The following is a 16,014-nucleotide window of genomic DNA, read 5'->3' on the forward strand; positions in this document are numbered from 1 at the left end:
TAGAAAGGATCTCTCATTCTAATGTGATACACTCACACAGTTTAAACCTCACTGAGCTAAAAGGATAGTTGTCTAAATTTGGCTGGAGAGACATAGTAGTGTTTGATATTAGTACAGAACACATGATTTTGTTTAAGTGGGGGGAAAATTTTTCCAAATCTAAATCTATTCAAATGACTCTCAAGATGGGCATGTATTTTCCATTCACAATATACTTTATCCCACATTAACAACTATGAACAGCTCCTGATTTTCAGAGGCATCTGAAACTGCAAACTTTGCTTCCTACTCCTTCAATTTATTTCAGTGATCTATATAACACCACTACCATGAGTAAGTTGCAGAAAAGAACAAGCCTGATAATCCTGGTTAGCGGACTATAAATCTTCATGATCAAATTAACCAGCCATATTTAAAACATGGAAAAAAGTTGCACAGGACAAGAACTCTCACTAATTTGGAAAAACAAAAGCTAGAAAGCCAGTATGAAATAGTATCTGAATGTTACTTGTGGTTTTTCTTTTTTTTCCCAAGAAATGCAGTTTCAGTACTTGCAAGTAAATAGGAACAGTGTTTAAAATGAGTAAAATATTACCAAGTGACGGTTTTAATTCCTTTCAAGAAGAAAGCAACCTATCACTTCTATTTTATATGTGAAACACTGTTAAGAGTAGCTTTCATAACACTAGAAAGAATAGTAGGAAAAATCTGCTTTCTTAAATCAGCTAAACCTAAATCTATATCATTGCTACAGACAGGTCTGTTATTAGCAGTCTGAGGAAAACCAGTTTGGACAAGTGTCAGAATTTATATAGGGAAAAAAAGATTTAAACTTATTTATCAAAACAAGTATGTCTAACCAACTGCGTAATTTCTATACTGTATCACCATGTGTAATGCAAAATTACCTTATGTTTCTAAACCCATCAGTTTTTGGAGAAAACCATTTATCTTGATCTATCTTTAGAGAAGAATGTCACAGCAAGGATTCAATGTTCTAGTATTGGAATATCCCCAAATTCATACTAACACCTCTACTTGCAAAATATAGCTGCAAATCACCTAATATTTAATTAACTCATCTCCTATTCTCTCTGCCTCTTAGGCATACATATAATTTTTAAAAATCTACTTTAAAAAAAACCAATACCTTCTAATTCAGAATCTTATATTTGCATTTTAAGTGCTATGTCCCCAAAACAGGTTTCAACACAATGTGACTAGAGTGGCACATTTTGAGGATAACCATCCTGTAATTACCTCCAAATTGTATACATATTAATAACATTTCAAGTATCTACCAACACTGTTTTACCCAGTTCTATTTTAATTCACAAGTCCTGAAATATACTTACCCTCTGCCCCAATTGACAGGAACTGCCAAAGTCAACGATCTTGATTGCACTGCGTTTGGGGTTACAAAGAAGGATATTCTCAGGTTTTAGGTCACAGTGAATGATACTAAGTTCTGGAGTCGCAAGGAAAAGCAGTGCAGTGCACATCTGTTGTGCAAACTTTCGTGTTAGGTTCAAAGAGACACCTCGAAAATTGGTGTTCCTCAACAAGTCATAGAGGTTGTACGACAGCATTTCAAAAACTAAACAGAGATGGTTTCGAAACATAAAGTGGCGTTTCAAATGCACTGAAAGAGAAAAAAGTTTCATTTTAAATTATACATACCAATAAAATGAGAATAATGTATGCATGAACTCTCAATCTCCAACATTTCAATGTCAAATGTAGAGTGAAAATCAAGTTAAAATTTGGAGATCGGCATTCTGCAGTGACAGCACATTCTATAATCAGTCGGGAATATCTAAATTGTTCATCTGCTGAATTAAACAGGTGTGGTGTCTGCCAATAAACAATATAATGTAAGAAGTACCACCTAAATGCTTTGCTTAAAAAAAAAAAAAAAAAAAGGTCTGAAAACACAAGTAGCAAAGCGACAAACAGTACTAAGAATACTTCAGTAACTTCATGCTCACTTCTACAAGAAAGCATTTTTTACTTCCTCAGAGCCCAACCTCACAACTTCACCTAAGCTCCACCCACTGGGATCTCCAGGTTGTGAAAATGCTGTACTTGGCAGCTGTCTCTGGGAAGGCTTTCAGGCTCTGATACATGTCCACATTCCACTGTGCTGAGCCTTAGATCTCACTAGTAATTTCCTGCAACAACTGTCAAAGGAAGACATAGATCTTTTTGTCTTTTAGGCAAATACAACAAATACCTGAAAAGCATACTAGAGTTCATAATCAAGGCATTTCATTATGTTCATCAAACTGGTATATGTTATATCTTGTGCACAACTGAAGGTCTGGGAAAACTTGAAAATAGAGCTCAATCACAAGAAGAAATTATAAGCAGGCTTATGAATGAGAAAAGAGCATAGAAGCCATTACATGCTATCACTGCTGACCCTCTAAAAAGGCTTAATACTCACTAAATTGCTTCAAAGATTGTGCTTTTAGTACTAACACTATGCATCAGATGAGGTCATTCAATAAAGTGCTGCCCTTCACTGTAAAATTGTTATATGTACCAAACTGAACACTTGTAACTCAACTGGAATGACATAAAACCACCATCTGTCAAGGTTACCTTCATCTTGGTCTTTTAGTTTCCTAAAAACAGGTTTCTCTACAGACCTATCTGGAATAACCTGTGCTGGTATTCAAGGTCTGGTCCCTGAGAATGAGGGAGACACTGTGTTGTCCTGGACTGCCTCCTGGGGAGCAGTGCACATCAACACTGCTTTTACATCATTCTTGATACACATGATCCAAAGTTAGGATAAATAACAATACAAATACTACATAGCTCTATAGGAGTCCTCAGTACAACTCAACACTTTTATTTTTACAAATAAAAAGAATCCTTAAAAGGTTATTTAAGAATGTGTAATATCTGCTCTTAATCACTGAAGTTCATAGGTTTACAGAGCTTCACATGCAATAAAGACACCCCCCAGAGACATGGTCAAGAGTTTTAATTTGATTAAGCAATGATCACAAAAAGAACGCAAAAAAGTAACTGATGCCAGAATTCCAGTGTAATTATAAAAATTCCTTTAAGAAGCTCTGTGATTAGAAAGTTCTTCGAATGGGGCCGCCTGGCTGGCGCCGTCAGTAAGCATCCAACTCTTGATCTCAGGGTCATGAGTTCAAGCCCACATTGGGCATGGAGCCTACTTCAAAAAAGAGAAGTTCTTCCAGTGGAAGATCAATCCACTTGGTTCCACCTGACCTCCCAATTCATTAGTCATTTACTGAGTATCTACAATGTACTGAGCACTAAAGACACCGGCAAAGAAACCTCAAACACAAGTATATTTAACGTACCTTTTAAACGGAACTTTGGGGATAATGGAGGGTCAGAAAGACTTTGTTCTAGACCTAAACTGAATTTTCTTTTAACTAGATCATGACAGGTACCAAGTAATACAGGTGAGAAATTATGCTACATGGTAGTTTTTTTTTTAAAGTTTCAAAGACTTAAAAAACTCACTAGAATAAATTATATTTATCATCACTTCAAAACAAAACTAAGTTATTTATATCATAAAAGAGCAATATGACTTTGAGACATCTTAAATTTAAGTATCAACTCTCCCGGCAGGGCGAGGTCTAAATCTAAAGTTCTTGTTTGCCTTCCAATATAGAACCTCAGTTTCTTGAGACACTGTGCATTCACCACCTTCCTAAATAAGAACTTAAAAAAATAACTCATCCAAAAAACATCTATCATGATTAATACAACTAATAATCATTAAAGTCAGTTTATTAAAAATAAAAATGACAGGCATCATTATGTACAACCAAGTGGATAGCACCTATTGAATACTTACTATGTACTTGTCATGTTTTCTTTCAATAAGGCAGAATTAAAATGTTACACTAATGCTATCAACATTTTCTCTACTACTTAAGCAAATATTCAAAATACAATACACAAGAGTGAGGAGGAAGAAGTGGGGAGGTATGTCCACAGTTTACTTTGTAAGTCAAGTATCCTTCGAATGTCCATCTTGTGCTTCTATGTCCCTTGAATGGAAAGAGGCTCAAACTTACACTAAGTTATAACTGACACTGAACAGTAAATGCTCAGTGAATATGAAAAGGTTTTAAATACAAATGTTATTACTATGGATTATATCAGATATCTACAGAGAAGAAACCAAGAAAGAAAAATTAATAGTATAAGCTCATTTTATTGTAATACTGGGGAATGAAGGGTGTTCATAAATGAAATCTAATCTTGGTATCTGAATCTTACATTTTTAAACATCCATTTTTTTTGTTTCCACCGTTTTGGACAAACTAAAGAACCATAATGCCCTACTTACTCATAACAAGTTGTTACGTAAAATTTAACCTTATGTTTATCAGGTAAAGCCAACATTTCTGAACAACAGTTGCTATGTATACATGCCTACAGGAACTTCTATAGTTAATTGATCCTAAGGTCTCAATCCTAAAACTGATGGCATCTTATATTTGTACTTGGCAACAATTTCTCAGTGGCACATAAAATAACGGGGTCTTACAATCATTAGCATCATAGATTTGACTGAGAACAGTATTAACAAAGGCATAATCATTCATGTTATGCCCATATATCAACTGATCCTAGACTTCATTAATGTTTTTAAAGATTTTATTTACTTATTTGAGAAAGAGAGAGAGAGCACAAGGGAGGGGCAGAGTGAGAGGGAAAGGGAGAAGCAGACTCCCTACTGAGTAGGAAGCCCATTGCAGGGCTCAATCCCAGGACCCTGAGATCACGACCTGACCTGAAGGCAGACGCTTAACCAACTGAGCCACCCAGGCGCCCCTAGCTTCACTATCTTCATAATTCTTCTATCTCCTTTTCGTTTTCAGGAGAAACACCGTAAGACAATGAAACAAACATAGAGTCTAGACTCAGGCAGAAGTAGTTTCAGATGCTAGCTGCAGAGCCATGGGAACTTGGTTATGTTATTCTTTGTATAAACTGTCTATAATATAAGGATTCCACCACTTTCCTACAGGACTGATATGACTATTACAGATGATGGAGAAAAGCACGAGGAATATGATAGCAGTTCATTAAAAAGTGGCTATTACACCTCTTTTCTGCTGTAGTTTTTAAGTCTTAACAGCTTCTAATGCTGCCAAACTGACAGAGCCTGGGGAGGAGCCTGAGATCTTGGCTCACACATTCCAAAACTGGTTCTATAATATGTTAGCTTACTTCTAATTTCTAAGCTATATTAGAAATGGTTAAAGTTACCAACAAGAGGACCCTTGGATAAAAGTGCATCATTAAAGCAAACAAATGGCACTAGTAAGTTGCAAATTATGACACTATTCTTGTTTGTTTCTAAATCAAACACCACCTGGAATGCACATTCCCCAAGATCTAGAATATTACTGCCAGATCAAGTAATTTACATAAATCTACGCCCTCCAACAGAAATAAAAAGTTGCATTTTTAACCCAGCACTTTAAGATAAAAATCAACATATTTCCATACATAAATAACCGTTAACTCAAACTTCTGGTTCATATGAGAACACATGGCTTTGTTTTCCTGTTTGTTTACCTATGTAGTATTTCATTTCAGTGTCATGTTTGTTCATGAGCTCAAGAAGTCGCACTTCTATCTGGGCTTGATTCAGAAAAGCCTTCTTGTTCTTTATTATTTTAATGGCAACCCATTCTTGCTCCACACGATCATATGCCTTTACAACCTAAAAGAGAAAAAAGATGAATAATTCTCTATTTCATTAATGGCCATAATTTCGTAACATTTTACAATTCACCTTAATTGTATATTCACCTAATTCTCATTTTTCTGACCTCCCTAAGTAGAAGAGGTCCTATTCATTTCCATTCAGTATCATCCATTTATTACTTTACAGTCAATTTTAAGTCAATCTTTTTTTTAAAGATTTTATTTCTTTATTTGAGAGAGAGCATGTGAGCATGACTGGTGGGAGGGGGAGAGGGAGAAGAAGAAACAGACACCCTGCTGAGCAGGAAGCCCCACACAGGCCGATCCCAGAACCCCAAGATCACAACCCGAGCTACAGGCAGACGCTTGCTTAATCGACTGAGCCACCCAGGCGTCCCAAAGTCAATCTTTTCAATTAAATTTCTTTTGTATCCTTACAGTATTTCTAAATATCCACAATATCACTTTCTTTTAACAAAGCTAGATTAACTCTTTTCCTCCAGAAGTAAGTAATAAATCTTGTCAAGTGCTTTGGCTTTTTACCTTTCTTACTGAATAACCCCGCTGTAAAAACAATTCTTCTAACTCTTCTTTTGATGGGAGAAAGAACTTGGTTTAAACCTCAATCATACACGTAAAATATTTAAAAGGTTCTAAGTCATTTGAAAAATGTAGATAACTTCCTAACCTTAAATTAGATTTTCATAAATTAAAACACAGGTATTTAAACGAAAGACAAATCTAATACAAATTACCAGGAAAGTTCCATGATAAAAGTTAAAAGCCACAATCAGATGGTCTTGATAGTTATAGAATCAATGCCAAGGGAAGTGGAGTGCTCATGAGCCAATTACCATGTACACCTCTCGTTCTAATTTTACTCATTTAAAAGGAGTTTCATATTATTAACAAAGAGATTTACATAAAACTTAGAAAATCAATGCATAGATAAAACTATCCACAAATCAGAAACAACCCACTATAAATTAAAAGTTAATTCATATTTATAATCTATGTAGTCTGAACAGGCAATAGCTTTATCCATTTTCTAGCACATTCACAAAGTCTGGAGATGTAGGGAGAACCCAGTGTGATTCCGATGTAGGCTGAGTCCCACTGGAGGCGAGGAAGAGAATGGAACATCAGTCAAGGTGAGATACACTGTCAAGGACTGTAAATGGTTCAGTTAAAATCAAACTTGGAATGAAAAATGCAATTATTTCTGGTTTCACCCAATTCTAAAAAATACGATCTACTGTCTTTAAAATCAGAGACTACCTATGTAAACATGTGACCAAGTGGTCTGGATACTCTCCTGTCTCACTGACTGTACTGACAGCACCAAGAGCTGCAGCTCCGTGCCCAGGTCCCAATGGTCTCCAGGACAAAGGCCACCAGCAGGGGCCCAACTATTTACTGACTTAGCAAATAGTTAACCGGCTAAATGCTAAAGCAATGGTTTTCGACCCTGAATCACATTCAACAGGCAGTTTGAAAAACTACAAACTGCCCAGGATCCAGTCATAGAGATTCTGATTTAACTGGTTTGGAGCCTACGCACCAGTCCTCTCCCCACAACACACCCCCCCACCCCCCCAAAGCTCCCTGGGAAATTTAAATGTGCAATCAGGACCGACAGCAACCACTGGCTGAAGAAATGAAGGAGCCCCTTATATGACAAGGATCTGGCAGAGATTTAGGGAAAGTCTGACCAAGACAGTACGGAAAACATTACTGGGTGAGTGACAGGTCCGGAATCTGAACACCCCTCAGCTTAAGGGAACCATAAGTTTTACCTGATGAGATGGGGTGTGATGTCCCAAATAGGCCTCTATTTTCAAAGGTCTAATTATGCTCACTTGCTCTTAGGAATTAAAGCATGAGAAAATTAAAGTGAAGAGGAGGAGAAAAACATCACTCTAAACTCAAAGACTAACTATTTAGGGAAAACTAAAAAAAAGGAAAACAAAGTTTAGAGAGTCTGCTGTATGGCCACAGTTTTCATGGTAGATAACACATTAGTTAGAAAAATGTCCTGTTGCAGGCAACTGCCTCAACAGGTGGTGTAATTTTCAAGATGGAGATAGCGATTCCTCTATCTAGGGTGTTGTTCATCGCCTTACTAAAAGCTGAGCCTCAGAAATGCCTCTCCTTAACAGACTGATAGAGAAGAAGCTGCTTCTCACAAACAAGTAGTATTTCATAAAAAAGGACTCCCAAAATACTGAGAAACCCTGACTCAAAGAAAAAAGAGCTTACAAATCAAGGAAAAGTTCTCTGAGTTATGTACAATTACCGAAATTCCTTGAAATCATGGAAAGGGACAGGTATTTCATGCAGGTGACATGAGGGCCTTGAAGAGCCACACTGGAATTACGGAGGTCTTCTAGCAACCTTGTGCGTATCTCCTTACAGGTTTAATAGCTACAATTTTTCTGGGTCTACACCTGTGACTGCTCATGACCTACCATCTACTTTTTGTCCTAAGCATGATTAGACTGACACATGAAGAATTTTCCCTCACAGGTTGAAAAGAGGCATTTTTTCCTTTATCTCAGGGCAGGAACAGGTAAATAAGAGCATGCAGGTTCCACACACGCAAAAAAGGAGATAGTTCAGGAAAAGTCCTTTTGAACCCCATTCTATCCTCATTACTGAAAAGTCAGAAGTGTTTGGACTGCAAGTTAATAATGGACTCACCACACAGAGTTTGCAAGGCAAAGGAGACTACGATCAACAGTAAAGCACACCTCAAACCAAACCAAGCCGAGTGACTCGATGAGATAGGACTGACAAGTGGGAGCAGCTGGGGGGTCCACAGCCAGAGAACAAGTTTCTTAAAAGTGCAAGGACGAAGATGTGATGGCTCTCAGTCTGAGCACAGCTGATACAAGAGACAGACGTATTCAGGGTTTTGTGCTTTGTACTGAGGCTGGATGCAGGTGAGGAGGGTAGAGCTGTGAGTGGAGGAGAGGACAGAAATGAAGAGAAACACCAGGTCTCTTGGGAAGCCCCTTCCTCACTCTTCCTGCCAGAAGCTGCTGAATGAGGCTTTCCATCACAGACAACCCCATCACAGTATGAGCCATACTGGTGCTGTGAGAACAGGAAGAGGAAATCCTAAAGACCATCTGCCCACTTCAAGGCCTGGCAGCAGAAGATAAGGTGAGAGGAAAACCCAGGGCACAGCCCCTGGCTTTCCCAGACTCCAAAACAGTGACAGGGCACCTGCTGTGCCAACGGAACTCTCATCTTTCTGAAGAGGAGTATCAGACAGGAAGGTAATTATTTCTAGCACCCACATCCAAGAATCATCCACAGACTGTACAAAAGGGGCAACACTTCCTAGTAGTGATTACAGTCTACCACTCAGTCATTAGTAAGGTAAGTACTAGATAGCTCGAGAGAGTAAATATGGACAAAGAAAGTACAATGGAATTTTTAGACCTGATGTAGTTTTACTAGCTTTAAAGAACTATGATGATCCAAATACTCATATATCCATTGTTTACATGGATTTACAAACACTGAAAACATACTACCGACGGAAAGGCGTTAACAACATGATTCACTAGGAAGTTCTAATTTAGGAAATTCAGCATTTTCCATTAAATTACCTGTCCAAAGGAACCTTTGCCAATCAAGGAGTCAATTTCGTAACGATCCATCCACTTCTCTCCGTTTTTTACAATATAATCATAGTTATCATCATCATAACCATCATTGTAAACCTTCCGCTCCTTCTTATGACTAGAATCGTCTCCCTGGCCCTGTTGGTGTCTTCGCTTCTTTTTTGCATAGTAAACCTGAAATGAGAGTATACAGTGCTTACTGTGTAATTTAAATCTTTGGGGCTTAGCGGGAGGCACATACATATATATCATATGTATCAAGAACATACATGAGACAAGTCTGCCATCAGGAGGAAACTGATGAATTTTTATCCTTCATTAACAAATACAAAAAAATGAAATTAAGAATTTTCTAGTTGCTATCTGAATTACATAACACTGATATATAACCAATGAAAAATGTCTACCCTGAAAGTCATTTTTCAATAATACTGTTTGTACATTTTATAAATAGGTATTAAGTGACTAGTCCAAAGTAGCCCATTCAAGAAGACTAACGGGGCCCGATTTACATTTATTTCTTAAACTAGGGTAAAATTTGTATACGATGAGGTGGCATAGCTCTTAAGAGTTAATATGAGGGATTTGAGGGGAAAAAATATATAGAGATGCCGATGTAATCAGCAAACGCCAAACCAAATAAACAGCATTTTCATCCTCCTCATGTCAATATCCTGCATGCCCTCTGCCAGTCCATCCCAATTTTACATTTGCTCTGAAGGCAAAAAGTTTCATTTTTTTTTTTTAAGCTTTTATTTATTCATGAGAGACAGAGAGAGAGGCAGAAGCAGAGGGAGAAGCAGACTCCCCGCTGAGCAGGGAGCCTGATAGGGATTGGCTCCCAGGACCCTGGGATCATGACCTGAGCCGAAGGCAGACGCTTCACCATCTGAGCCACCCAGGCGTCCCAGAAGGCAAAATGTTTTAAATATGAAAGTTGAGATATAGATGAACTGAAATTCTACTAAAAGGTCCTCTGAGACACGCCCAGTTTTTAAGCCTCTAATAAAGTGACAATTAGTGAAAACTAGCCACTCCCTCCCTTCCCCCACACTAAAGGCCATTAATCCTGTGGCTGATCACAGTTGAGTTATTTTCCTTCTATGTGTTTTTCTTACAAAACTGTTTCTAATACCAGTAAAAAATAACAGGTAGACTAGGCAATAGTCCAAGTAACTGGTAACTAACTGAGGAAATTATAAGGTACATTGCATAGAATAACATCAGAACAACGCTTGTTTACAAGGTGGCCAAACAGTTAAAAACAAGCTTCAGCAAAGCTACTGTTAAACTTTTTTCACCAAAGCGTCACAATAGCTTTGTTAACAATTTCCAGATATTAACAAACTGACATGAATAAACTGTTAATAATTTATCAGATTTTTCAAGTAATCAAAAGCTAGTTTGGCACATCTTTTCTAAACCATCAAATGTGTACAAAATCCAACTCAGACATGTTCCTCATTGAGTTCATTCTCATCTTCTCTTGCCACACTGCCACAGTAACAGAACGACACTGGCATTAAACAGCGTCAAACTGCAGTAAAATTTACACATACTTAAGAACATCCTTTTAGTTAAACGGCTCTAGAGCTGGTAGAGAAGCCTTTAGAAGGACAGGACGCAGGGCTCCCATGAAGAGGAAAGGAGGCACAAGCACATCCACTCTTCTCCAGAAAAGCTCATTTCATAATTAATTACAGAGCTAGAGCTGAGGCTAGAAGCAAATGGCAGTTAAGTCAAAGGTCTAAGACACCAGAAAAAAAATGTTATGGAAGTGAAGGGCCAAGTTGGAATAGGAGTAATTCAAGTGCTCTGGTTTTTGTTTTTTTTGTTTTTTTACTCTATTTACATCCACCAAAAAGGCTTTCAAGTATCTTACAATAAAAGAACACACATAAAAATTTAAAGGACAATTTAAAACCACAGAAATATAAATATATCAAATAAACTAGGACAAATGCCTGTTAAATGGGTATTAAATAGATCTCTGAGCTTCCTGACATCCATGGCAAAAACAGAAACAGATATATAAAAACTTAAACAAAATTCTAACATATATATAATTTTACAGTGTCATTATTCCCTTCCTTTCTTCTGAGTTGTTACAGAAATAATATCTTAGCATATATTAAAAACAACTTTAGAAGTTATCCCCAAGTATCTTAATTTTTGGCAGTCTCTGTTAATAGAGCTTTTTTCTTTTACATGATTATAATTATATTATCTATAAATCATTAACTTACCAATAATCAGCAATATTACAATCACTGGGAATAAAGTTTACTGTATTTAAAGGGGCCACAAAATAACTTTTCTGTCCTGGTCTATCGCAAGATATGCTGTTAAAACAAATCAGTAGTCTTACCTCATTAATATGCTTATATGTTTTGATCAAGTCAACAGAAAGTTTTCTCAAGGGAGCAGTTGCTGGATCACGGAAGGTTTGGGGCATCCGCCTCTGTAACATGACAATATCAGGCATCACCTTAAATAGACAGAAAAAACTAGCACTTTAACTATACTTCACTGGTATAAATCCCCTCTCTTCTGTAACCTGTGTGTATGTATTTAAAAAAAAAAAAAGACAACTACATTAGAAGATTATACATCCTCTCTCAGTTACCTCTTTCAACCGGATTCCAATGAGGACAACCACTGGAACAAATAAATGAAATTAGAAGATAATGTGCCAGCTGCCCAAGGCTTTCGATCTTGTTCCTCAGATTAAACAGTAGGAGCACAGACCCCCGGGGCCCAGGAGACACACAGGATGCTGCCCAAAGAGGGCTTCTCCACCACACAAGGAAAAGCTCCTGAATTACTCCTAAGGCCTCACCTGGCTGACAGCAGGTAAAGACAGAGACACAGCCCACGTCTGGCTTCCCAGGACAGGATTTCAGGACCCACTTGGCCCCACGAAGCAAAGCAAGGTGGCCATGGAGCAGGAGCAGAGCATGGCACTGCAGAAGTGCAGCTCCCAGCACCCCCAGACCCTAGCTGAAATCTACACTTCTTTCTTTTTTTTTTTTAAAGTGGGCTCCCCGTTCTTGAGATCAAGACCTGCGCTAGGATCAAGAGTCAGACACTTAACCAACTGAGCCACCCAGGAGCCCCTGGCACTTGTTTTTTTTTTAACACAACTGAGGAGAACATTCTCACGGTAACATGCCCGACCTTACCCTCCATATTCCCTTTCCCCCTTAGCACCTATCACCACCTGATATACTATATTTACTCATTACTGGTTTTAGTTTTTTCTCCTTCTCCTTCCACTACACGAAAAACTCCATGAGGTCAGGGATTCCTTTGTTCAGCATTGTATTCCCTTTGCCTAAAACAGTGGTGGGCACACAGATGTTTAATAAGTATTTGTTGAATAAACAAATGAATCCATTATACCAAAATCTCTACTTACAATTACATTAGGAGCTGATCACAAATAAGTTCCAGAGAACACCTTAAAGCTCATGAAACTTTTAAAAACTAATTTCAACCATATTCCAGTAACAACCCCCCCAACCCCCGCCCTAATTCTAAACTGCATCTCCTTCATCATCCAACAGGTAGTCAGAGTTCAACTGTGAGCTTCCTGCTAGATGGGGGATAGAGCAGGGACCACCCTCCATACACATACTGGAATGGCATGTCAATGATCCTGGACTACTGTTCATACCCCACTCTTCCACCAGTAAAGGGGTCCCAACTAGGATCAACAGATCCTCAAAACCAATTAATTGTATCAAGGTACCTACAGTCACCATCACTAGCCATCCATGGGTTCCTGTCTAGCTCTCACAGACACTGAAGCCAGGAAAATCTACTGAGCCCGAAGCCCCTAGAGCACAGCCCCTCTCCAAGGATGCTCAGGTCAATCTGACATGCTGAGAGACAGCAAATGCATCATACCAAGGCCTCACAGAAATGTCTGGAGTCTTGGGATAATTAACCAACTTAACCCACACTAACAAAAAAGAGAGTTGGTCTGTAAGGTGACAGTGGACCTAACAGGAAAGAATCACCATCCCCTTGGTATGAAAAGATGGAATGATCATGGCAGTTTCCCAGGTACATGTTCTCTGAAACCAATATTAACTTTAGTTTCCTCTGCCTCTATACTCAAACTCTAAAAAGCTGTTATCCAGATGGCAAATTTACTGAATTACTATAGTAAGTTAGTAATTATCTTTTCTCATGATCCTCTCCTCCTTAAGGTTCCAAATAAGGTTTAAGGGGAAAAATCTTCAGTGGTTATAACTACTTATCTGAAAAGATAGCAGCAATTAATAAGTAAATCTGAATTACTGAATTTTTCAAATATATACAGTTTCATTTTGCTAAATATAAAGAGTATGTACAATGAGGTTCACAGGACATTTTATTCTTATACTATTCCTTAGAGATGTAATTTAATGAATAAACAATATTGGTAATAAGCATGTCAATTATTTTTATGTTAATGAATGCTATAAGCATTTAAAATACTGGAAAAGGTTTCCCTTCACAAATTTCCTTTTTTATTTTTTAAGATCCTGGCATTGTTTTCATGCAGGGAATTTACTCCAACAAGACCCTTCTTGGGAGTGCTGGAACGCAGCCGCACCCCACTATGAGGTCGCACAGAACCTCAACCAGTGAGGTATTATGTCACTACTGTAAGAGAAGCTGACAGAAGGTATAACTGTTAGAAACAAATGATTACTTAAGTCATTAATAATAAAGTAAGAGTAGCAAGTATTTGCTACACACTCTATTAGGAGCATACGTATTTTTGCATCTCTCATATAATCCTCTCAACAATCTCCTGAGGATGAGTAGTTTTCCTGTCACCAGCTTACAAATGCGAAACCCAAGTCTCTGATGTGAACTGCTTGCCCAAAGCTCCCCAGCTCATAGAGAGCACAGGTAAGATGGGATCCAAGATCCTGCAAAGTCCCACGCTCTATACCGTAACATTGGGCCAAGGGGTCCTGGTCATGTTTAGGCCTCGATTGTAACCCTTTTAGTTGAGTCATTTTTAGGCTACTTGTAGGACAACATAATTGAGTTATGCTTAATAAACACCAACAAAATAAGCATATGAATTTATTAAAAAGTCATATACAAAACTGTGAATGTGTTTTAAGTTTTTAAGTTGCCCATCTACAATTCCACTGGTATTTCAAACATCTGAAAAACAGAACCAGTGACTACATCTTTCCACAAATAATTATTCTCACTCAACACACCAAAATCACACAATCAAGACACCAATTTTTAATATACAGGACATATAAGAAACTGGATAGGAACATAATTTTGACTGAGTAACAATGGTTTTCCCGCGCTCAATATGAGCGTGTGCCGTGTGCTTGCCATTTTATAAAATATCGCTAACCTCTTCCAAAGTTGGCCAACTCTGCCTATGAGACCAAATGATTAGCTAATTCTAAATACCTTACTTTTCTTATGTAGTTCTCACAACAGAAATTACTACTTCAGGAGCATCTGTGTACATAAACCAGATGTGTTCTGCCCACAAACGATCGGCCTTCAGACCAGACTACATCTCATTGTTTCAAATGGCACCTTGTACAGAGCAAGTGCCCAGACTATGTGGGAAGAACAAACTAAGTTCTACAAACTAAGTAACACTCCCTCCACTAACTTTCATTGTGGTTTCATGTTAGGTAGTCAAATCTTCTGTGTTTTGATCCTGTGCTGCTGTAAGCACAAATCCACATTTAGGAAAAAACATTTCCAAACACTCCGTTACACATCTTCACTGGATTCAAGGCTGGCCCCTAAGCATTTAATGCTTTCTCCCGTTCCTGCTTATCATCACAAAGCCAGAAGAATGTAGAGGAACAGAGCAAGCTCCCTTCTTCCCTTCCACAGTTAGAAGAAAACCCATGGTGTTCAGAGAACCCAGGAAGGAGCTCATCAGGCTGCAAGTGGCTGCTCCCGTCCCTCAGCCGCCGCAAGTGTCCCCACAGCAAAATGGCAAGTTGATGAGCTATCCTACTGCTGCCTCAAGCTATCTGGCTCTGGAGTTAGAAAAACCCACATCCCCAGTGCTCACAGTTCTTGGACCTTTCTGGGTGCAAACACAGATCACAAAGTGAAGAAAAGCACAGTTTGCATACCCTGCTTAAATCAGTTACAAGAGCTAAAACAATCTTTTTTTTTCTTTGAAAAGATTCCATAGTGTAAGCTGCAGGAATTTATTTAAAAACTGTTTTCTTCAGTGTGGAGGTGCCTCAAAAAATTAAAAATAGAGCTACCCTATGACCCAGCAATTGCATTCCTGGGTATTTACCCCAAAGATACAGATGTAGTGAAAAGAAGGGGCACCTGCACCCCAATGTTCATAGTGGCAATGTCCACAATAGCCAAACTGTGGAAAGAGCCAAGATGCCCTTCAACAGATGAATGGATAAAGAAGATGTGGTCCATATATACAATGGAATATTACTCGGCCATGAGAAAGGATGAATAACCAACTTTTGCATCAACATGGATGGGACTGGAGGAGATTATGCTAAATGAAATAAGTCAAGCAGAGAAAGTCAATTATCATATGGTTTCACTTATTTGTGGAACATAAGGAATAGCATGGAGGACATTAGGAGAAGGAAGGGAAAAATGAAGGAGGGGAATCTGAGGGAGAGATGAACCATGAGAG

At 38.2% G+C, this 16,014-nt stretch overlaps 1 protein-coding gene across 8 annotated transcripts in view; it reads right to left on the reverse strand.

Annotated features, from left to right (window-relative positions):
• The window catches only part of DYRK1A (dual specificity tyrosine phosphorylation regulated kinase 1A), a 149,587-nt gene that overhangs the window by 21,222 nt on the left and 112,351 nt on the right, over positions 1–16,014 (reverse strand). For 7 of the 8 annotated variants that reach the window (XM_078073607.1, XM_078073584.1, XM_036076324.2 and 4 more), the window contains 4 exons: positions 11,719–11,838; positions 9,336–9,524; positions 5,587–5,734; positions 1,356–1,642 (listed from right to left, as the gene is read on the reverse strand). In XM_078073607.1, the coding sequence (XP_077929733.1) occupies positions 1,356–1,642; positions 5,587–5,734; positions 9,336–9,524; positions 11,719–11,838 (744 nt within the window). The remainder of the gene's footprint in view (positions 1–1,355; positions 1,643–5,586; positions 5,735–9,335; positions 9,525–11,718; positions 11,839–16,014) is intronic. The other variant, XM_078073631.1, reaches the window with a different exon arrangement.

The sequence above is a fragment of the Halichoerus grypus genome, chromosome 1 (assembly GCF_964656455.1).
Source record: "Halichoerus grypus chromosome 1, mHalGry1.hap1.1, whole genome shotgun sequence".
In the NCBI taxonomy this organism is placed as follows: domain Eukaryota; kingdom Metazoa; phylum Chordata; class Mammalia; order Carnivora; family Phocidae; genus Halichoerus; species Halichoerus grypus.